Source organism: Impatiens glandulifera, chromosome 5, assembly GCF_907164915.1.
Source record: "Impatiens glandulifera chromosome 5, dImpGla2.1, whole genome shotgun sequence".
Classification (NCBI taxonomy): domain Eukaryota; kingdom Viridiplantae; phylum Streptophyta; class Magnoliopsida; order Ericales; family Balsaminaceae; genus Impatiens; species Impatiens glandulifera.
In genome coordinates, this window is record NC_061866.1 from 35,011,326 (window position 1) to 35,036,268 (window position 24,943).

Here is a 24,943-nt window from a genome sequence, read left to right on the forward strand (position 1 = left end):
ATTTTATTTAAAAAACAAATGTAATAAAATGGAACATAAAAATGAACATTGGATGCTTAATGTAAATGTAAAGTCTAAAACGAGCTAGAGAAGAATGTCAAAAAATAATCGAATAAAGTGAAAGACATACCAGAAATTGGATGAAGAATGTCCCATTTATGTGAAATAAAGCTTTATTTGAAATTGATGTTATATGACGAATACCTGCCTATATATCTAGTATATATAAGATTTTATTGAGATTTTCTCTACTTTTCATTTTCCTAAATTATTATTTTTTATTTATATGGTAAGAACTCACATTAATAATCAAATATAACATTTTAAAGTTTATTATTTATGATAATATTAATTTAAATCATTAAAGTAATAATATAACCCGTGTGAAAGTTGCACACAAAAAATCTAGAAAATACAAGATAAACACAATAAAAGGAGAAAAAAATATATATGTAAAAGGTTTCGTAGTTAAAATTTTGATTTAATTCTTAAATTTATAAAATCTTACAATTTGACAATTCTAAAATATACTAACTATTCTAGTTTTAAGTAAATTAATTAAATTTTATATTAAAAATTTAGGAACATACAAATTATTTTGATTTTATATAATTTTACAGATAAATTAATTTATATTTACATATAAAAAAAATAATTGTTCAAACAAAAATTTTTTTAATTTTTTTTTTTTTGTCTGAAAAAGTAACAAATTATAAAATTTAATTTTATAATTATAACTTTTCTAGAGTTATTTGTTTATTATTAATTTTATATTTAATAATATATAACTAATATTTTTTTTAGAAATAAACTCTATTAGTTTCAACTAAACTCTCCATATTAAGAATTTATAAATATATATAAAAAAAATTAAATAAGATTTTGATCTTTATTATGGAAATATTAATGATAAAATTAGAATTAAGCAATGCATGTTGAATATTATAGAATTTAAAGTGTTGAATTAGTGAAATATATACTAAACAAATAAAATAAAAATGTTTGTATTTTAAATATTTGTTATGTAAGATTTCTCTTGCTAATAAAAATATGTAAATAAATTTGATCATATAAGATGTTTGATTGCTGGATTTGTAGTTAGTGGGTCTGACAAAAAAAATTTGACCAATAATTTTACATTATAATTATTTTATTTTTTATTATCTACACTCAATCACACATTCGAGCCTAAAACTTAAACACAAACTTAGATTTAAAAGAGTTTTTTTTTAAAAAAAAATCTAAGTTTGTGATATTTGATTTTTAACTCGATTATTGTCGTTTACGCTAACTTAAGCCTTGTTCGTTGGGAAAGGATCCGTTGTCCCAAGTGAAGCTGTCCCTTACTGTCTCATCTATCAAAACGACGTAATTTTGATAAATTAGACAAATAAAAAATTATATATATGAAATAAACCCTAAATTCTAAATTTTAAACCCTAAACCTTAAACCTTAAACCCTAATTTCTAAACTCAAAAAAATTATGTATATAACATTTTATTTTAATATTTAATTTTCTTTTTCCTCTCTTCTCTCTTATGAGACAACAAGTGAGCCATTATCTTTGGGAGAGCAGATCCAAAAATTATCGTTTCTATGTCTTATCACTCAAATATGAACTAGTTCTTATTGTGTTAGAAATATATATGATATTTGGAAGAGAAAGACTTCTTATTAAACATTATGAATAAGTTAAAATATTTTACTAAATAGGATTATATAATTTGAACTTTTAGTATTGATAATTGGAGTCTTAAATTGAAGACGAACAAACTTAAAAGATGAATTTAAATATCTTATAAAAGTTAAAGCATTTAATTTGAAATTTGTTACCGTTTTTAAATACTTGTTCTTCTTCCCAAATAGCATAAAGCAAAAAACAAGAGAGAGAGAAAGTGGTGCCTCCAAAAGTAACCACCTTGATGTCACTAAACCTTTGACCCATTTATCTTCAAAAAGCATCTTCCCTATTCTCCCCCTTTCTTCTTCAACCCCTCTCTCTCTCTCCACTCTCTAACATTCTCTCTCTACAGAACCGATATGAGGAGAGATGACTTGTTCATCACAATCCCCACCTTTTTCCGTTGCCCGATCTCGCTAGAAGTAATGAAATCGCCGGTAAGTCTCACCACCGGAGTAACCTACGATCGTACTAGCATCCAAAGATGGCTGGACGGCGGAAACAACACATGTCCAGCTACCATGCAACTTCTAGCTACAAAAGAATTTGTTCCAAATCACACTCTCCAACGCCTCATCCAGATCTGGTCAGATTCAACACTCCAAACTTCTTCCTCGTCTTCTGTTCTCACCACCAGCCAAGCTTCTCAGATCGCTGGACAAATTCTTCTTTCTTCTATGGATTGCTCCGGTCAAATATCGAAACTTCTGTCGTTCGCGCTAGTTTCAGGTCAAAATAGGAAGTTACTTGCGTCAATTGATGGGTTCTGTCAGTTTCTTATCGGAATCGGAGCTGATAATGCGAATCTCGACGTGGCGGCTAATTTATGTTCGCTTGAAGAATCGGTAATGCTTCTTCAGCTTGTGTTGAGTGAAGATATTGGCGAAAGAAGTAGAGAAAAGTTAGATAAATATTTACTGGAGAAAAGAGATAAAGTCAGTTTATCAACTCTATTTCTATTGCAGAAAGGAAACTTGTCTTCGAGAATTGCAGCAGCGAAGGTAATGGAACTATTATCATTAGACGCTGAATCAAAACTTTACTTTGCGAATAACAACGATTTACTATCAGAGCTTTTTCGATTAGCAACATGCGAGTCCGATCCAGAAGCAATTGATAGCGGTTTATCATGTTTGATTTGTATATCCATACCGAAACGAGCTAAATTGAAACTAATCAAACTCGGAGCAGTCCAAACGTTAAGCAAAATGTTGAACGAGACAAATCTAAGGATGAGTGCCACAGAAAAGGTGTTGAAGTTACTAGAAATGGCGTCGACTACGAAGGAAGGGAGATCGGAGATTTGCGGGTTTAATGGAGAATGTCTGATCGGTTTGTTGAAAAAGATTTTGAAGGTGTCGACGACGGCGACGGAGCACGCGGTGACGATATTGTGGAGTTTGTGTTGCGTTTTTAGAGACGCGGTGGCGCAGGAGATAGTGACGAGTGGTAATGGAGGTACGAAGATGTTGTTATTGATGCAGAGTAATTGTTCGCCCGCGGTGAGACAAATGGCGAGCGATTTGTTAAAAATATTTAGGGTTAAATCGAAGGGGTCGTGTTTATCGAGTTATGAGACGAAGACGACGCATATAATGCCGTTTTGAAAGAACTATAGTGAGTAGTTTTTGATTGGTACATTACTTTACTACATTCAATTAACAAATTTATCTATGCAAAAATATAGATAGATCAAATCAAAGTGTAAATCAATTTTGTTAACATTATTATACCATAAATATTCATTTCAATAAAAATACCCAATTAGTCTTATATGTTTTTTCTTTCTATTCCAATGATGAGAAATTGAGTTAATTCATGTAGGTAATGGGGGCAACAAATAGGAATGTATATCACCTCTCACATTTTACTACCAAAGCTTTGTTCGGTTTCTAGAAATCGACAAATCGAAGCGGGACACCGCTATACCATTGTTCTTTACAAAATAAAAAATTCAAAAAATTATATAAAAAATAAATAAATATAATAGTAATGATATATATTTAATTATACTATTTAATATTTGGGGTAACATCAGAACGAAGACAAAATCTATGTCTCATCCCTTGTTCAGTTTCGGGGAAAAACCGTTCCTAACAAAAGAATTCATATCGAAACTGCGAATCATTTTTATCCCTTCATACATTTAAGATTTAAGAATAATACTTATTATTTGTGGTATTTTATGTAATGTAACATTTATTAGAAAAAATATATATTTTATTTTCTTGTAACAAAGCTTTGTTTATGGTAATGAAACAATGTATGTATTGAAGACTTAAAAAAAATTAATGAAAATTTAGATTAAGGAATTTTATATATTATGTATAGATAATTTTAAAAGATAAATAAGTAATTTGACTCATTATTACAAGTACATAAAACAAAACAAAAAATGTGGCTTTTGATGCAATACATGAAATGAAACGCATATCTTTCTTTTATTATTATTAATTGAGTTATAGTTAATGGTACTAGCTAATAAATATCTAACTTATATTTGAGAGGAAAATAATCAGATTAGTGAGATTATTATTTGAAAATAGTGTTCTAAATAAAATCTTAGTTGTGGCATGACTCATTGATAAGGAATTTGTATTAAAAATAAGGGTGTTGCATTAAATATTGGAATGTTAAAAATTAATTTAAAACTACACATTTTCATATCTTGTAATGTATTATGTCTCAAGTTAATATAAATTCAAACATATAGGGGTTAAAAAATGTATACACATTTCTGAAATCTAAATCAATATATCTAGCAATTTATTTGTGTCTAGGGAACATTTGTTCATAAACTAAGAAGGAAAGCTCAAATGCTTAATATCCATCCGTGATGGAGATTTATTAGTGAAAATTTCATTCTAATAGTTGTGACCACTACGATCCGATTTATTTTTTTTAAGATGATTCAACTATCCACGACGACGACTTAACTTCCAATATCTCAATTTAGTATCAAATATATACACTCTAGGTTCAAGAATTCTTTAAAATTATTTATTTTAAATCAGATCTGAGTAGTTCATCTTATTTATTTTTATTTTTTTAATTATTAAAATAATGTTTACAACAATAAATAGAACAAATAGTGCAAAAACACTTGAACAATTTTAAATTCGATTAAATAATGTTTAATTAGTGTACTATAAATTCATATCATGTTAACTGTTTCCTACTTTTGTTTGCTAGAATATTTTTATTAGGATTATTTTTGTAATTTTGTAACTGTACTATATTATTATTTTTGACATTTTTTTTTCATTTGAGATAATATAATAATGTTTAATTTGTTATGTCCCTCCACATTATTTTGTATTAGTTAACAATACATTTTATAAAATTGGTTAATAAATGATTTTCTTATTTTTTATTTTTGTAAATAATTTTATTTTAAATCAGATATATATAATTTGATCTATCTCATTTATTTCAGAATATGTATTTTTATTTGATAAAAAAATATAGTTGAATTGGATCAAAATATCATTTCACAAATGAAGTATTCTCCATATTAAATAGTTAACTTAATTTTCTATCTCTTTTATTTATATTTTGTTTGATAATATTCTATTATTTAGTATGACTGCAAGACTTCTTGTTTCTTAGTGAGAATAAAACTTGAAAAATTAACTTGCGATTCTAAATCATTTTATATTTATTTCTGAAAACAATATTTTTATTTTTTATTTTTTATTTTTTGTTCAATACAAACTAAAATTAGATAATAAAAGAAAGGCTGAAAAGTGATCCCGGAAAATAGGTGCATGGGGGCAACATTTAAAGAAATTATGCCGCAATATATGAAATGCTTTACCTTTTATTCTCATCACCCCCTTTTTCTTCATGGTCAAATCTTCTTTTGCTTTATATATTAAAATCATATGCATAAGCAACATACAAATATCACTTCTTCTAAATTTATAGTGAACTTTAAATAAGCTTGTTTATAATAAAAAAAAATGTTTTAATTTTTGTTTATATGTGTCTAACATAACACCCCATAATCATGAATTCCACATTCATTTAAAACGTTTTAAGTAAGAATAAAATAAATCATCTTTGGTCTCTTAAAACCACTTATCTCTTAGGAAGCGCTCTTGACACTTCAATTATTTAACGGAGTAAACTTGTTTATAATAACTAGATGACTATATATGAACAATATTTATGTTATTGTTCATGTTAAATTGATGTTATAATATATATTAACATGATATTTAAATAGTTTTTATTATTTTATGATATAAAGTTATTATATTTCTTTAATTTAACTTAAAATATATACAAAGTAAAATGAAAAAATCCGTTTAAGAGACCTCAAACTTGGAGACCGATAGTTAAACATTTAGTATAAACATCAATTTTATTTAAAAATAAATAAATAAATATCTTAGTTTAACTTAAAAATCCTAGAAAAGATTAGATTATGAATCCCCTAATTATTCCATATTCATTATTTAATTTGGTGGTCTTTCTAACATAATTAATAAAGAGAAAAAGTTATGAAAGGAATTGGAATCTCAACCAACAAAATAAATCACTTTCAAAAGTGGAAAAGATATAGGGGTTTGACCACTCCAATATTGTCCATTACCAAACTTCCTACATCACACACCATAATCATCTTATTGGAAACAACTTAAAAGAGTTATTTGAAGCAAAACAAACAAAATACTTGCATTAATATACTTTAATTTTGTTTAAAAATAGTTATTATAAATATTAAATAAAAACATAGGTGGTAAGTCTAATTTAATTTTTTTACATAAATTATTTTCTTACCCACTAGTTAGCTCAAATGAAAAGAGATTTATCGCCTTAAATTAAAGTGAGAGGTCATAATTGCGGTGTTAAGTAATTTATACAAACTATACCTAAGTGTTGTCAATCACTAAATCACTAATTAGTGACAAATTAAGATAATTATGAAAAGTGTGATTGCTTTAAGGCCTTGTTTGATCCACTAAAACGAAGTATTAAGAAATGTTTAAGCACTATTAGGTTAAAAGTTAAGAAGGGTTCTAATAGGTTGAAGTTGGAAACAAACTAAGCCTAATGGTTGATGTGATTGGACAACTTTTATCCTCTTCCCTTTCTTCATATATATATAGAATTGAATGATTTGAAGTTTTTATCTTTTTAGGGAGGAAAGCAGATTGGTAAGTGAATCGTTGGCAATGACAAAAGTTGGCAAAATTGTTCTCGCAGCACTACTAGTGGAAGTGTGGAACCTCCCTTTTTTCTTCTCCTTCGATCTTTTTTTCTTTTACTTTCTCTTAAATAATGATTTTCATTATTATTAGTTTCTTAATCAAAGTTTTTTGAACGATTTATGTACCTAAATTGAACCTTAGAATGTTAGCTCAACAACTTGTTATTATTAACTCTACTTCAAACAAAGCGTTTTAGTTGAGAATTAAACTTACTCAAAATCTTAAATTATGAAGAATCTTTTACTTATATAAAGTCGGTTGGTCATGATCCAAGATGTTAAAGTTTTCGAAGAAGGAATCCTTGTTGGATCCTCTATGGAGATATTATTTTGAGCTCAGCCACAATATAATATAAATATGTTTTTTAGCACAATATTGAAATGAGAACAAACAAATTGAAATCGGAAAGGAAATGTGAAAAGCTTATAGTCACATCCATTATGAAAGAAAAATTAGGATATCAATGATTAATGAAAATGAATAGACAAATACTAAAGAGATTAATATTGTCTACATATATGACCAAGAGGTATTTGGTTGCTATTTGTTCTCTTGTACTTTGCACATAATTTTAAAATTTCTCCTTAATATATATATATATATATATATATATATTAAATATAAATATTTTTATTATTTTGTTTTTCAATCTTTTAAAATTATTTTATTGAACTTTTTATTTAATAATATATTTTTTAAATGATATAATTACATTTTTTGTAAATAAAATTAATTATTATTTTTATTTAAAAATAAGATAAAATATAATTACATTAATAAGATAAAATAAAATAATAAATATTTATTAACTATTTAAAATATATCAAAATATAATACTATTAATTATTTTATTATTATTATTATTATTATTATATATATATATATATAAATAAAAGCATACAAATTTCACCTACCTTAATTTATAATTATATTAAAATAATATTTTAAAATTTTAAATTATAAATAACCGAAAAGAATAAATTAAGACTAATTATTGTGATAATTAAACTCTAATTAAAAAAATTATAATTTGAGATTAAAACATTGTATTTATTTTACCCAAATTAAATCTAAAAAGGGGTTGAAATAATTTAATTATGATTTTAAACGTAAATTATGTATAATTTATGACTTCAAAATAATTAAATAAATACCGCATAATACTCAAAAATACCCAAAAATAAAATAAATGAACATATTTTTTATTATGTTGTCAAAAATATTTTTGTGTATTAATTTGGTGAATAAAAACACAATAAAATGGTTAAAATCGATTTCAAATAACCATTTTATTAAAAATAAAAATTGATAATCTAGTGTGGCCGAAAATAAGAGAATTGGTTGTAACAGAGATTTCATCCATCGGATGAGTGTCGGATTTTCATCCAGCACCTAGAAACGTTCCACGCATTCGGTTGTAACCAAGGAAATGTGCGCCCGGATCCACAATAAATCAACTAACGGGACACTAACCTCGTTAGCCCAAACACCCGATCGTTGACGGAACGCGACGACGCGTTTCAAATTAAATGAAACAACGTCGTTTCGTTCGTCTTTCCTGATCGACAAGACAAACATTGGAGGCTCGCGATCGACGCCGACGATCCTTCTAGAAATCCTGACTCTTTCGTTTGTCAATCTTATCCCTCAATTCTTTCACCAACATGCACGTTTCTACCTCGCCATCATTACCCCTAAGGTTTGAATTCAAAAGCTACCCTAGATCTAGGCTGCCAAAGATAAAATAGAAACGGAGAAGAACTTCAGAATCAAAATCGAAGTTGAATTCGACTATGAAACCGACCTAGTTTGGGTATAAATAGTCCTTAGGTGTTATTCTTCCAATCCATCGAACAAAATCCTAATATTACAGCCTGCTTGAAGAATTTCAAAGAACTCCGACGACTTTCTTTTTAAAGAAATTGTTCCGACGATCTAAGCTTCGATCTAGGGATTGGGAAAGCTTCTTACAAATCATTGAAGTGTTCTCCAATCACTAGTAAGCTTCTAGATTATCTATAATTCAAATTAGGATTCAAAATTGTATTTGTCCATGTTCAATTGGGTTAATCTTACTTAGGACTCAATGTCGTTTTTTTCTATAGTCGAAATCAATCCTTAGATGTTTTCTAAGTTTTCTGATGAAAGAAATTTCATCAATTCAACCTTAATCAAATAAACCTAAATTTGATTTAAAAATCTAGAAATTTTGAATTTCATGTTTTTTAGCTTTTAAGTTTGAATTTTAATTCAATTAGCTTTCTAACATGTTTGTAAACATTTTAGGATGTTTTCCAAACATTTCGATCATGTTTGATACAACTGATTTTTTTTTTAAATTAGTTTGAATTTCAGTTTTAAAAGTTGTTACAAAGTTTGATTAATGTTCTTATTTTGGTTGTGTTCGATAATAAATATCATTTGAAAGGTGTTGAAACAAGAATTAGACAATGAGATGGCCTAAATCAAAAGTTCCCAAATCATGCCTTAGAAATCGGGTTGAGAAATTGATCATCTTAGAGCTTGATTGATCGATTCTAGGATTATGATTATGATCCCTACATCCATATGACTTGTTTGCACCTTACAAATCATATTTTTATGATCTGTATCAAAAGTTACAAGTATACAATCTTCATACCAAATGAAGAACACTTGATCCCCTTGGACCGAATCCTGTAGGACCGAGGACCAAGAAGTAGGACCGAGAATCCTCGGTCCTGACTGAGACCAAGAACCGAGAAAGTTGACCTATGACTAAGACCCACGACTAATGTTCTTGAGTTAGTACTGAGTCCTATAGGACCGAGGATAGAGAAGCGGGACCGATAATCCTTGATCCTAATTAAGACCAAGAACCGAGAAAATTGACCTAAGACCGAGACCTAAGTCTGATGTTCTTGAGTAGGACTGAGCCCAATGACCAGTGTTCTTGAGCAAGAACCGAGAAATCTGATTGAGGATTTTCACCTAAGACTAAGAGGTCTGACCTGGGACCGAGACTCCCAAGATCCACGATAGAGAAAATTAGATTCGGGACCAAGACTCCTAAATCTATGACTAAATAATCCGAGTTCGGGACCGAGCCTCCCAAACCCTGGGGCGAACCCTCTAGTCCTCTAACCGAGTGTCCCAAGCCCCGTTCCAGACCACCCTTGATCCAGACCGAGCCCATCTGATCCTAGACCGGTAATAATGGATCCAAGCCCTAGGACTCTAGTCCTAAGGCTATTTGGTTCCACTTTTCAAAATCCAAAATTATTTTTGTAATTTTATAACCCAATCCATTTTTAAATAATTCTGAAATGTCAGAAAATGATTTCAAAATATGTTTAGGATATTTTCCAATAAATATTTTGGCTAAGGCCCCGTTTGGTATTTATTTTTAAATTCTAATACTTTTATGATATTTTTCAAGTGTTATACTCAATCTTATATAAACGCAATCGCAGATACGCCATTCTAAATAATTTTGTACAATTATTTATGTAGTCTAAACTTATCCTTGTTTAAGACCCCGGGCTACTAATTTAAGGAAATAAATGTTATAAATAAAACTTTTGATAGCCAAACTTTTACTTTAAAAATAAAACAATTTTCAACGGGCGCGGAGGATATAACGCGAAAGCCTTTTCCCGAGCATAACCAAATAACGAACCCCTTATGGAAACTCTAGTATAAAGTACGTTTATACATGTACATTTTACTAAATTTTCTAAAATTATTGACGACTCTGTCTTCAAATAAATAATATTTTCTTAAATTAATCATATTTAATTAATTTAAAACTGGATTTCAATCAAATAATTATTTGATTATTGCAAATTCCTAGATTATTAAAATTTGAATAAAATTAATTATTTTTACATAATTAATTTCAAAAGCTCCCAAGTACTTTCAAAATCTTTTAAAATAATATTTCGTTTTAAAAAGATGTTTGGCATGTAAACCAAGGTTGAAACGCATTGAACCTCGACCCATCTTAGAATTCTCAAGTATTGCCACATGTCGTCCGACACATGCTAAGCTATGGGGATACCTCGAAAGGGGATCTTTCCAGGGGTTACAACTTTTTGACGACTCTGCTAGGGAATTTATTTTATAAATAAATGAATCATTGGCTATATAAATATTTATTTATAACATTAAGAACCTTCATAATAATCTACCTTACCGGGTCCATCACCCAAAAAGTACCTAGGCTCTATCCTAATAATTGCTAAGAATCAAACGAGTATATCACCCAGGACTAAGTGAAGAAGTACCAGATCAGAACTATGTACTTCTATGAATTATGTGAAGACCGATTATACTGGTATGTGACCGAGAGATGTTGCGTGAGGAAAAACTAGGAACCCATAATCGATCCCCCTTTGGGTTTGATATATCCGTCAGGATGCGATCTTAGCGACATTGAGGAGAAATTCCAAACCAAACCAGGTGAAACATTTCTAGGTATTGGAAGTGGCTTACCACCTCAAGGGAGGAAATAAGGATCCCATTAGAATTATCATAGTTAAAACATTTCTAGGTTTAAATGAATCCTACTTCACCTAATATCTCAACAAAAGAAGGGCTCCCATTATTCTCTACATATGACTCTTGGAAAAGATGGAGTGTATACCTCCCTCGGTTCCCAGTGTTTCCATTTTTATTATAGCTATTGCAGCCGCTGAAGCAGCCATTGGACTTGCTATTGTTTCATCAATTTATCGTAACAAAAAATCAACTCGTATTAACCAATCCAATTTATTAAAATAATTAGTATTCATTATATAAATAAAAAGATTTTCAAAATGAAAATATTGCTCAAAAATTTGAATAAGAATATCTGTTCTGTAAGATAGAATTCTGTTTAGTTTAAAAATTCTCTTTAGTTTTTTAAAACATAAAAAATTGATGTGTGCCGTAGTTCAATGCCGACACATCATGTGTGCCAAGCCAGAAATACCAATCCATAATAATGATTCCATACACTAACTTCTACCATGGTATGGTATTAAGAAGATGGTCTATCTAATGGATGATTAACCCGTAATTATGCTTATGGGTCTCGAGTGGATCATTTCTTACTACACTAGTGAGTTTTTTAAGAAATTTGGACGAGACTGCATGCCTCCCTATCGTGATTGTGTGGTTTCCAGAGACATGCCTATTGACCACAATGACTATGCATACTATCTAAAGTTGTGGAATGATGCAATAAAATGGGTATCCCAAAGGACAAAAAGGATTATCTAGACCAGATCATGGATAAGTACCGACGTCAACATGGAGAAGAAGAGAGTGGATGTTCTGTCACCTCTACCTACTACAGCAGGACTCGCTCCCCCTGAAGAGCAGCTTTAGTTTTACCACTGTTATATAACGAGAAAAGTTAGAAAATAGTAGTATAATCAACTACCAAACTATGAACCCCAAAATTTTGAACTATATAAAATTGGAGTTCCATAAAGCAAGTATATAAAATTCTTATAAGATGTTTATACTATAAGTCATGTTATTTTCATATGCATTTTCTCTTGTTTTTACAATTGCAATACTTCCCTCTTCTATAATCACAGTCACCAGCGATGTCCATGCTGATCAATGTCACTCTAGTCCCCTAGATCAATAAATTTCACGCTAATGAATGGAATTATCGATCTTATGGCCTCATCCTCATTATGAGGTTCATAAACTTCAAAGTAAACTCCACCTTCATAATAGAAATGCAGCGAAGATAGAACCTTGTTAAACGAGCTTACTTCCTCGGTGAAAGGTCTATATGCCCAACAATAGAAGAATTCTGGGCTATTCTTATGACGGACAACAAAAATGTTTTACATTTAAGAGAATTTATAGACTCAATGCCCATCAGAAAGCTCTTACAAAAAGAGTATGTATACTCCAATGTTACATCCGATACTATCATCATAAGAACGTACATCGATTTCCAAACTTGGACCAAGATGGAAATAAGAAATGGAGAGATCCCTCTGATGCTAGGATAATCTATGATAACAATATCAATCCTACTAGATCATTTCTTTCTAACACCAATAGATGGTAATCCCTCCTCGAGAATCATTAAGGTAGCACATGAAATTCAAAAAGGCAACAAGGATCACTCTGGTGTTAGTAGAAACTCTAATGGGCCTAATTAGTTGAGTAGTATGAAGATAAACTTTAATGATGAGGTGCAAGAACTTTTAGTCCCTGGCTCTTTGCCTATAAGTTGGGAGACACTTATTATCACTCTCAGTAACTCAATACCAAATGGTAAAGTCAACATGACATTTGTCACAAGTTCCTTACTTGATGAGGAGAATTGAAAGGGGGATAAACCTTCTAAGTTTGATATGTTTGTGATCGATAGAGAAAGATCAAAGGATAATAAAAGTGGTTCGAGTAAGAGTAAGTCTAGAAGCAAGTCTAGAGCTCTAAAGAAGGATGGTGCTTGTCTTAGTGTGGAAAAATGGGTCATTGAAAAAATGAGTGCTGGAAATTTAAAAATGATAAAACAAAGGGTACGGTGAAGCTTAGAGAAAAGAAAGAACATAGTGTAGATACATTTGCTTATGCTTATGCTTCAGATGGTGAACTAACATATGCTTATAAATGTCAAGACTCATGTCTTAGCACGTCTTCAAATGAAACAACATGAATTGTTGACACGGGTTCCTCATTCCATATTACTCCATACAAAGGTTACTTCCAGTCCTACAAAGTTGGTGATTATGGTGAGGTTCGCATGGGTAACAGTGGTGTGTCTAAGATAGTTGGTCTTGGTGATGTTAAAATCGACACAAACATGAGTTGTTTCTTTTCATTGAGAGATGTAAGACATGTTACTAATTTGAGAATGAATTTGATTTCACATGTAAGCTCGATGATGGAGGCTACCATAATGTTTTTAGTGGTGGAGCATTGAAGCTAAGCAAGGGTTCCTTTGTTGTTGCACGAGTTAAGAAATGTTGTTCCTTATATAAGACAAATTTGAAAATTGTCTATGATGCAGCATATTCTGTCGAGATGGAGTCATCATGTGAGTTATGGCACAAGAGATTAGGTCACATTAATGAAAAATGGCTGAATGTTTTGATCAAGAGGAATGAGTTGCCGAATCTCAAAGATGCTCATCTTGAAAGTTGTGTGCATTGCTTGAAGGGTAAGCAGAACAAAGTCTCCTTCAACAAGTCGAAGGTGGAACTAGAAAAGAATGTCCTTGAGTTAGTCCATACAGATGTATGTGGTCCTATGAAGATTAAATCCATATGTGGTGCTTCTTATTTTGTAAACTTCATAGACGATGCATCTAGGAAGGTTTAAGCATATGCTATAAAGTCCAAGGATGAGGTTGCAGCAAGGTTCGAGGCCTTTCACAAGCTAGTTGAAATAGAGATAGACATAAATTGATGAGGGTGCGGTCAGATAATGGGGGGAAGTAGATAGACTCATTTGATAATTATTTCAAAGAGCATGGTATTCGACATGAATAGACTGAACCCAAGACTCCACAAAAAAATGGAGTGGTAGAGAGGATGAATAGAACAATGTTATAACAGATGAGGAGTATGCTCTCCATTCCATGTTAGCTAAGCATATCTGGGATGAAGTCATGAGCACTGTAGTATATGTGATCAATTGTTATTCCTCCAAGCCATTGAATAATAAATGTGCAGAAAGCGACTGGTCAGGTAAAGATGTTAATTATGACTATTTACGTATTTTTTGTTGCAAAACTTTTGTGCATGTTCCAAAAGATGAGAGGTCTAAACTAGATGCAAAAATCAAACAATGCATATTTTTTGGTTATGATGATGAAAAGTGGGAATACAATTGTTATGACCTAGTGGAAAATAAGGGTTTGAGAAGCCGAGATGTGGTATTCCTTGAAGATTAGACTATTGAGAATTTTGAAGATGCCGACAAGTTTGATGCATGCATATGCGACCTTCCTAGTCTTGATATGTCTTGTGATGTTGAGAAGACAAGGTCACATGTAGCTTCAGACTCATATAGTGATGATGATGTTCCTTAGGGTCAAGCTGTATGCCATAAAAAATATACAAAAGTTGATCTTAGTTATAATATCGATGCTGACTTTGAAGTTCAATAAGAAGATGGACATCTATAGAATCAACAAACAGAGGTATTTGTAAGATCTACTAAGGAGAAAAGATCAAGTTCTAAGTACCCGACTATAGAGTATGTCTTTTTAACTGATTGTGGAGAGCTTGTATTCTATAAGGAGGCTCTTAAGGATGTTCACAAGGAAGAATGGTTAGTTGTCATGGATGAAGAGATGGAATCATTGCTGGAAAATGGCACATATGAACTTGTGGAAAGACTAAAGAACAAAAAAGTATTACAAAATAAATGGGTGTACAAGATCAAGCAAAAAGGTGATGATAGCAAGCCAATATACAAGGCTAAGCTAGTTGTCAAAGGTTTTGTCCATAGACATGGAATTGATTATGATGAGATTTTCTCACCGGTAGTGAAGATGATTTCCATCTAGATGATGTTAGGTCTAGCTGTTTGTATGGATCTTGAGGTTGAACAGCTTGATGTCAAGACTGCATTTCTCCACGGTGATTTGGATGAAGATGTTTATATGGAGCACCCTGAAGGTTACAATAAGAAAGGTTGAAAGCAAGTTCTTCAAGTTTATCAAAAGTCTGTACGGTTTAAAGCAAGTACCAATGTAGTGGTTTCTTAAGTTTGAGTCATTCATGACCATCCATGGGTACATGAAGACGTTTACATATCATTGTATCTTTGTGCAAAAGTTTGGTTCTAATAATTTTATTATACTTCTTCTATATGTTGATGACATGATGATTGGAGAGACAAACTCAAGATTACCAAATTGAAAAAGGATTTGGCCAAGTCTTTAGAGATGAAAGACTTGGGTCAAGCAAGACAATTTCTTGGAATGCAGGTCATTTGTGATCGGGTGAAGAAAGGGTTATGGTTGTCTAAAGAGAGATATTATGAGAAGATTATAAAAAGATTATGTATGGACAAGGCAAAGCCAGTTTCTTGTCCATTAGCTATACACTTGAAAATAAACAAGACAATGTCTCCCAAGGATGAAAAGAAAAGACAAGAAATGTATAAGGTTCCATATGCTTCAGTAATAGGCAGACGGATGCATGCAATGATCTACACAAAACCAGATATAGCTCATGTAGCTGGAGTAGTTAGTCATTTCCTTTCAAATCCTAGTAAGATACACAGAAAAAGTGATTAAGTGGCTAATGAGATATATTCGAGGGACCTCTAAGTATGCTTTTTGTTATGGTACTGGAAAGCCACATGTTGAAGGATTTTTTGATTCAGATATGAGTGGTGATATCGACACATTGAGATCAACTTCAGGGTATCTGTTTACCTTTGAAGCATGAGATGTATCATGGCAGTCTCGTCTATAGAAATGTGTTGCTTTGTCTACTATGTAAGCTGAATATATTGTTATTACTAAATGTAGTAAGGAAATGAGATGGATGAATGAATTATTGAAGGAAACGGGTATAGCACAAGACATGTTTGTGGTGTTTAGTGATTTGCAAAGTGTTATACATGTGAGCAAGAATCTAAGTTTCCATTCACGTTCAAAACACATCAAAAGAAGGTACCATTGGATGTGTGAAGTGCTCGAAAAGATGGAGTTATACTTGGAGAAAGTGCATACGGATGAGAATAAGTCAGATATGATGACAAAGGGCTTGCCAAGAGGCAAGCATGAGATATGATGTGTCAAAGCCGGAATGGTTCAGACAGGATCATCACGATGATGAATGTTTATAGAAACATTCTCCCATGGCTGGGAATGGTGAGAATTGTTGAGATGTTCCCTACCATTGCGGGTGAGTTTTATCTTCTGAGTAAGTAAACGGGTCAGAGTTTTTTGTTATGAAAATGGGTTAGGGTATAAATACATTTTTTTGGTATTTTTCTATTAACATAGTAAGGTTAAGAGAGAGTGAACAGATCTAGAGTTTTTTATAGTTCCTTTTATTCTTTGGTTGATCTAGAGAGAGGGGTTGGGGAGCTTTTGATTGTGGATTATTCCAATCATTCTTAGTGTAATCACTTCTTTCATTTGAGAGTAGGGTTTGATTTTTAAGAAAATCCGTAGTTTTACTGTGGCAAAACCCAACAAGTTTGGACGTAGCGATGGCAGTCGTTTAACTACGACGATGGAGGCTCTAAGTACTAGCTTGGAGAAATGAAATAAAGGGTGAGAAAAAATCTATACTTTTCAATGTTGGAGACAGATCGATCAAGATTCGCGACAGTCGCGATAGTCCTAGATTCTTACAAGATTCACGACTATCATGAAGCCTTACACAAATCGTGGTAGTCCTGGATCCTTACATGATTATCTAAAGAGAAGTAGAAAATGGAAGAGAGGGAGGACTACAAGATTGAAAGAGATGGAGAACTAGAGATGGAAACGAGAAGAAGGAAATGAAAGAGATGGAGAACTAGGGGTTGGGGATAGACATATTTAATTGGGGTAATTTGGTCATAATGATTTAAAAATGAGTTTTTTATTTGATAAAACATGAGTTTTGGGGGCAAAACCTCAAATAAAACTCAAATACTCAAAGATCAAACGAGCTATACATGTCCCCATTCTACACTAGGATCATGGTGTTTAAAGAAAGGATAGTGTGGAAATACAATGTTAGTACATGGAAATATTTGATTAGTTGATCTCATTCAAATGATGAGGATGCTAGTTGGGAAGATGAAGATGTTCACGGAGAATATTTTTTGAAATTTGTGTTAACTTTAGAAAACTCATTTTCTTCATCTTTGGGAGTATGTTGAAGGGGTGGCTAATATATGAGGGATAATTAGGGTTAAGTTATCTAACCATAGAATAGTCTAACAGACTATATGCTGATTTGACAAATTAATAACATAGAGTAATTCAGCAAACTATTAATTAAATGAAAAGCCAGACATATAACAATAACTATGGCTTACAATGGTAGAAAAAAATATTTGTCAAGTTGATTATTCTCTCATGGTTATTTTCTTTTCTCATTTTCCTATCTCTTGCTACTTTGGTCCTTTTATTCTAATTATTCTCCTTCTGAAATATAGGTCATAATTTACCGTTTAGATTTCTTATTCTTACTCGTCTCATATTTTGCTATTCCTCATTTCACATTCCACTCTATTAAACGATCAAATATCGTTCTAACTCTCAAGATAAGGTTAACCAAACTCTATATCACAATATTTGTCCATAGAGAGTTACATATCATTAGCCAATTTTGTTGGTAATGAAATCAAATAAGAGGGTATGTAAAAATGTTTAAATTGATAGGCGAAAATAAATAAGAACAAATTATGTTAGTAATGAAATTATTTTGGACTCCCCTATAGGTGCTAAAGCTAACTCCAAAACATATTGGGATTCGATCATCACCAGCCATTTAATAGTTACTCTTTCGTTGGAGCTCAATGGTGATGTGTAAGATAAAGAACACTTTCCATTTAGAAAAGTAAGATCATTTCTAAGAATGGTCGTTTAGCCTTTATTAAGAACGATTTTTCTTCTATACGAACTTATATAATGTCTATGTTTGTCTTCCCAAAGTGTGGTCGTGAAAATGAAGATAATTATGTGTAATTTTTTATGGAAATTGTCTGATTACTCATTTTCTCATTTAGTGAGTTGACATATGATTAAAAACGAATTTGAAATAAGCTGATATTTTCAATTTTTTTTACTATTTTTCATTTTCTTTTATAAGAAAATCCACTACAAAATGATAAAAATACAACCAACCTTCCAATATAGAAAAAGAAGACAATTAATTCTTTTCCAAAATGAATAACAATAAAACTAAATAAAAATTAATTAGAGCACATATAGCTCAACAAATAAGAAAAGAATGTAAAGAAACATGTTCATATTCCATAAGTTCCCACCCATAGGAAGAGCATAATATCCTTAAACCCTCCTATAATAGAGAAAAATAAAGAAAGAAAAAATATATATATTATTTATAAGAATTCTTCAATCGATATCATCGCTATTTTGCTTAGCACCAAGGGCAAAGAATTCAGTGATGACTTCTAAAGGCATTCCCTTTGTTTCTGGAACCTTTAGGAAAATGAAAAACCAAGCGATGGTACAAACGATTGCATACATTCCAAACACACCTCCAAGACCAATGCTGTTGAGTAGAACCGGTAAGCTATAAGTTACAATTATATCACATATCCAAAAGGTAAGGGCGCATATAGCTATGCAAATTCCACGAACTCGAGTTGGAAATATCTCTGAACAGAGGATGTTTGGAATGGGACCGAACCCCATTACAAAGAAACAGAAGTAGACAACCACGCTTACGGTTGAGAAAATCGCGTGTAAAACAGATCCCAGATCAACTAAACTCCCGAAAACTAGTACCATAAGTGAAATTAATAATACTGGTATAGTAGACAACAATAGCCACCTGAAAAAAATATTACAGCAGATAGAACAATGGTTTTGTTAGTTGAAATTAACAAGTTTAATCCAATTTGTTGTATAGAATTTTACCTTCTTCCAGCTACATCTACGAGTCTCATCGCAATGCCTATACTTGGAAGCATCAACAAAGTTGTGAGGGCGCTTATAAGTAAAGACGACGATTCTGAACTTAATCCCAAATTGGATAGAAGTACACCAACTCCAGCTTGCTCAAGAATTTGAGGAGTGTAATACATAACCCCATTTATTCCAGAAAACTGCCCACAAAGTACCAAAATGTAACAATTCATAATGTTATCAGAAATCAGATACACAATATGGGATCATTTGAAAACACATTTTGAATCTAATTCATCTGATATAGACCTGGACCCAGATCAAGAAAGTATTTTTAAATATGGGTGTAAGATTAAACAGACCTGTTGAAGGATTTGGAGTCCAACACCAACAACTAAAGCATGCTTGACACCAGGTTCACAAAGAGCAACCCAAGTTGATGTTTTGATAACCGCTTCAGGCGGTCGAACCATCTCAACTCCTTGGGTTACATTATTATCAAGACGAAGAACCGATTGACTCACTAAAGCAGAAGTATGATGAATAGTTTCACCTTCAGTGGATATTTCCCCACCCGCCAGTGAAAACAGAGACCCACGACGAGAAACAGGGCCATTCTCTTGGTGCAAGTAAATCCTCTTGACTCCGTCTTTCTTCCTCTCTTCTGATTTTATATAAGCCATTTGCCACCCTCCTCCGATATCCATTCCACTAGCAGTCTCTCCGGAGTTACCCATCAGCAAAAGGCTACTCCCGTGTCTAGTTTGGATCGTTTCCTTATCGGCATTTGTTGTCTCGTGATTGGAAAGCAAAGGGTAACGCAGATTGTTATCGTCCGATTCTGAATCCACGTCGTCAGAATTCTGGTTTTCTATTGGATTCTCCTCGTCTAACTGATCGTTTCGATCAGGAATAGCGACGTTAAACATGCTGCCGAAAGTGGGGAATATCATACTTCCGGTTCCTGGTAACTTCTCGTGAACACTTCCGAAAAGAGTCACAACTGGATCGATAAGTGAACTGCCTCTCTGAAGAATACTTCCTTGACGTGATGCTATGGCTAGGCTGCTTTGGCCAGGTGCCGGTCTGGCTACCCATGAATGGCCATCTTCAGAACCGTATAGTTTAATTTGATCTTTTTCTGTAACATTGTCTTGATTGTCGTTAAGTTCATCTGTTGGAGAAATAATGTATTCTTCTATCGAGGTTTCGCCTCCAACACCGAGCCCTTCCACCAGCAAAGCCATTTCACCTGAAGATCAAATACCAATATCATATTTCTGTATTCAGAAAGTTGTACATTTTTCAAATATGACAATATGACATACAAGACAGATCAGTGCCATGTTTGATCATCAACAGAGAGGCAAGAAAACAACTTAAATGATGAAATTATACAACTTCTTTATCATGGTTGCCTAATGTTTGATGACGTGGTGCTGAGTTGGCTGCCATGTCATTTTGTTTAACATTAAACAGATGGAAAACAATGATGTTGTAGCAGTTCCGAGCCACGTCATCAACAAAAAGAAACCAAACAACTTAGGGGAAGGTAGAAGAGAATTTAATTGCACTCTTTATCTTCTTTTCTGGCTGCCTTCGTCTGATGACGGTGCACTGAGCTGGCTGCCACGTCGTTTTCTTTTTGGAAAACAATACTTGAGTGCCACATCATCTACAGAAAAGGCAACCAAACAATTGAAAGGAAGAATTTAGGGAATTTGCTCTGGCTACTTCTTTTATGTTCTTCCTTTCTTGTTGACTTTCTTATGAGGATGTGGCGGTGAGCTGGCTGCCACATCATTTTTCTTCAACATAAAACAGATGGTAACAAACAGAACCAAACAACAATGAAACGAAGAAATTAGAGAATTTGTGCTAGCCACTTCTTTATCTTCTTTCTTGCAGGTTGCCTCGACGTGCCAGCTCAACACCGTGTCATTGACCGAAGGCAACCTAACAACTAAAATGAAGAATTTAGAGAATTGCGCTAGCTGCTTTCTGTCGATGACATGGCAATGCCCTTGCTGCCAAGTCATTTTGTTTATTACAAAAAATTGCATTATATAGCACAGAAGTTATTCATGACTGGGACTTCATTGGAGATTGTACACTTTACTTTCTATACACTCTACACCTTTGATTGAGTCCTAAGACATAAAGTGCATAATCTTTGGCCTTGTTTGATGTGAGTTATTTGGGTTCATTTTCAAATAACCCACGATCACATCAACAATCTTCTCATCATTCAAAGTCATCAACCACTTTGATTATGTAAACAACAATATATCAAACAAGAACTTAAAGCTACAAGTGCAATTTCCATCAGGTATGCCGAAAATAAAGCTCAAAACTGTTAATAATAGGAAAAGAAATCTGAATCTGGTTTATAGAAAGAAAAAAATCAAAACCTGAAACGTCCTCCATGCCCCTTAGTCTCTGTAAAACCTTCTTAGCATCTTCCATCCGACCTTTACTAACTAACCATCGTGGAGACTCGGGCAGGAAGAAAATTGTCAAAACAAAATAAAGAAGTGAAGGAATAAAAAGAACACCAAGCATCAACCTCCAGTTGGGTGCATCCGTGAGAGACATCATGAACACCATACAGTATGACAAGAACATACCAGAACAACCTGTGAACTGTGGGAGTGTATTCAACAGTCCTCTTATTTCAGGAGGAGCAGTCTCGGATATATAAACAGGGACAAGAGTAACCGATAGACCAATCCCAAATCCATCAAGTAATCTTGCCAGAAGAAGTGTATAGACATTGGGAGCCCATAGCATTACAAGACCAGAAATGAAATAAAGAATTGATGACATGATAAGCATTGGACGACGCCCATATGAATCTGAAACCGGCCCTGAGAATGTTGTGATGATCGTGGCCCCGATCAGGGACATGGCTACTATTAGCCCTTCTATTGTTGGTTCACTTTGCAAATTGAATTCCTTCTTGATATAGAGCAAAGACCCTACAAAATAATAGAACCCCATCTATTCATTTGGCATCAAGAATTCAATCACCACTTAAATTCAATCATATAATGAAAACAAACAATAGATTTAGGATTGGACCCTCAATTTCAATTCCAATTCTGATTTAGGATTGGACCCACTTCAACTTACAACTTAAGGTGTTATTAGTAGAAATCAAATCTGAAACATTTTCTTTATAAGACAGATCTAAAAATGGAAGAACAATGAGATTAATTGGGTAGAGTGTAACCTGCAATGGTGGCATTATCCCATCCTTGCAACATGTTGCCAATGGCAGCGGCAACGGCCACAAGAACAGCCCCTCTCATCCTATAATTAAAATCTGATCAGGCAATTCAAAAAACACTTGGAGGGCAATGCATATTGTAATCAAATCATTAAAACACAGACGAAAATGTTAATTATGCACCCCCATGAAGAAAAGGAAAAAGATCCATAATTGTTCACGTAAAGGTGGTTTAATTAATTACCTGGTGCTTTGCTTACTGAGCTCAAACACGACGATCGATCAACTTTTTTTTTTTCTCAAATTATGGTGATCCGTATTAGTGGGATTCTTCTACCGACATGGCTATGAGGTGTTCTCGGAAATTGGGAGTTATGGGTTCGTCTGTAATTTTGATATATTGATCCAATAATTATGGCGGATTAGAGAAGTGGACGTTTGTTCTTTAATGCGATTCTGTGGCAACAGAGAGAGGGAGAACAAATTGGATCTCTCTTTGCCTGCCAAAATCGTAATATACTCTGAGAAAGAGAGAGGAATTGAAAAAACAGCTCAAACATCTGGTACAATTTGTAAAATGGGACAGATCATATTACACGTGATATATTGCAAATTCCAATATAAACACTACTGTCATTGGACAGTTGATAACATTAACTTTAAGACATAGTTTGATTAACTTTATTTTTAAATTTGGTTGTTTAGAAGGGTTATTTTAATTTAATATATATATAATAACATTTGTGGGTAAATTATCGGGTCCTCGTATCACAAACCCATGAGTGTAAATGGTGTTCGAGTGGTTGATTTTAGGTTGACCCGTTCTCGAAACTTGGACTGATTCATTAAAAAAACATATAAAATGGTTAAATTTGTAATATATATCTTATAAATGTAAGACTAACCATCTAAGTTACATCACTTTTATAAATGTTATAAATACGCTCATAAACTTGCGATATTTTTTTTATTTAAAAATGATTCATTTAATAAAAAAATCGTTTAACATAATTATAAAAACATAACAAGAAAAGTTAAGTAAAATTTGATATAGTGGAATAATTAATTGACTCAAATATCTTCAAGAAAAGCAATAAAATTTTCACATAAATTCACAAGTTTTCCAGATCTAATCTCCGACATCATCATGATAATGACATTTTAAATAATCTTTAACGGTCTACTTTGGTTGTTAAATGCTATTCGATTTCTTTCCAGCCAAATAGTCCACCAGAAAATTATAAAGATAGAGATTCATCTTTAAAATCTCGCATTTTTAGTCGCCCCAATCTAGGGCTGTGCAAAAAAACCGGAAAACCGGTAACCCAACCGAATCGATAGTTAACCAGTTTCATTTTAACGGTTTATATGTTAATCGGTTCTAGCGGTTCCGGTTAAACGGTTCGGTTTTCGGTTTCCCTATTTTTCTAACGGTTTAACCGGTAAATCGGTAATAATTTAATTATATATTTTTATATTTTATAATTTGTATTAGTTATTTTATAAATAATTTTTATAGAATGATTTTTAAAAAAACATTATAATCTATATAAAATTTTACAAAAACAAATTGAAATAATTTCATTAAAATATGTAAAATTGTTTTTATAACCATATGATAACGTGGAATTATAAATTAATAAAATCAAAATAGTTGAGCAAATTAAAACTTGATGTCTTCAAAGTTTAACCTTCACTTCATGTTTTAACTTTCTCTCCAACACGTCTAACACGGAAACACCTAAAAACAAAGTTATAAATTATAATTTACCGATTCCACTTCCCGTTCTATCGGTTGAGAAGGGGATTCAATCATATTCGCTTATACTTGGTTGATCAAAAACTAATCGATATAATGAATTTGAATTTTCTCAAAAATCATATAAAAACCTAACAGAATAGCTATAAAATATATTATATTGTTACAATAAAATTATATATTATAACATATTCCTAAATATATAAATAAAATATATTATTATAATATAATACATTATATTATATTATAATAATATAATATATTATAATAGAGACAAGAAAAGATGGAAATAGTATAATAGGAAAGTGCAAACAATAATTTAAAAAAAAAAATATTTTATAAGTTTATTACTTAATTTAAAAAAATTGAATTATCGGTTCCTAGTTAAACCCGGTTAACCGGCCAGAACCGACCAAAACCGGTAGAACTAGAACTGGTAAAACTAATATCATTAACGGCCGGTTAACCGGTTTGTAAAATAAAAGTCAAAACTGGTATTAACCGGAACCGTATAAC

The 24,943-nt window shown here is 32.0% G+C and overlaps 2 protein-coding genes across 2 annotated transcripts; one reads left to right on the plus strand and one right to left on the minus strand.

Annotated features, from left to right (window-relative positions):
* Positions 1 to 1,890: 1,890 nt before the first annotated feature.
* On the plus strand, positions 1,891 to 3,437 carry LOC124939856 (U-box domain-containing protein 27-like). Its single transcript, XM_047480308.1, has one exon. The coding sequence runs from the start codon at positions 2,042 to 2,044 to the stop codon at positions 3,287 to 3,289; it is 1,248 nt and encodes a 415-aa protein (XP_047336264.1). The 5' UTR covers positions 1,891 to 2,041; the 3' UTR covers positions 3,290 to 3,437.
* A 15,446-nt stretch (positions 3,438 to 18,883) lies between these two features.
* Positions 18,884 to 23,195, minus strand: LOC124938488 (monosaccharide-sensing protein 2-like). Its single transcript, XM_047478929.1, has 6 exons — positions 22,913 to 23,195; positions 22,672 to 22,751; positions 21,851 to 22,417; positions 19,802 to 20,691; positions 19,452 to 19,639; positions 18,884 to 19,365 (listed from the first exon to the last, which is right to left on the minus strand). The coding sequence occupies exons 2-6, from the start codon at positions 22,748 to 22,750 to the stop codon at positions 18,924 to 18,926; spliced, it is 2,166 nt and encodes a 721-aa protein (XP_047334885.1). The 5' UTR covers position 22,751; positions 22,913 to 23,195; the 3' UTR covers positions 18,884 to 18,923.
* Positions 23,196 to 24,943: the final 1,748 nt, after the last annotated feature.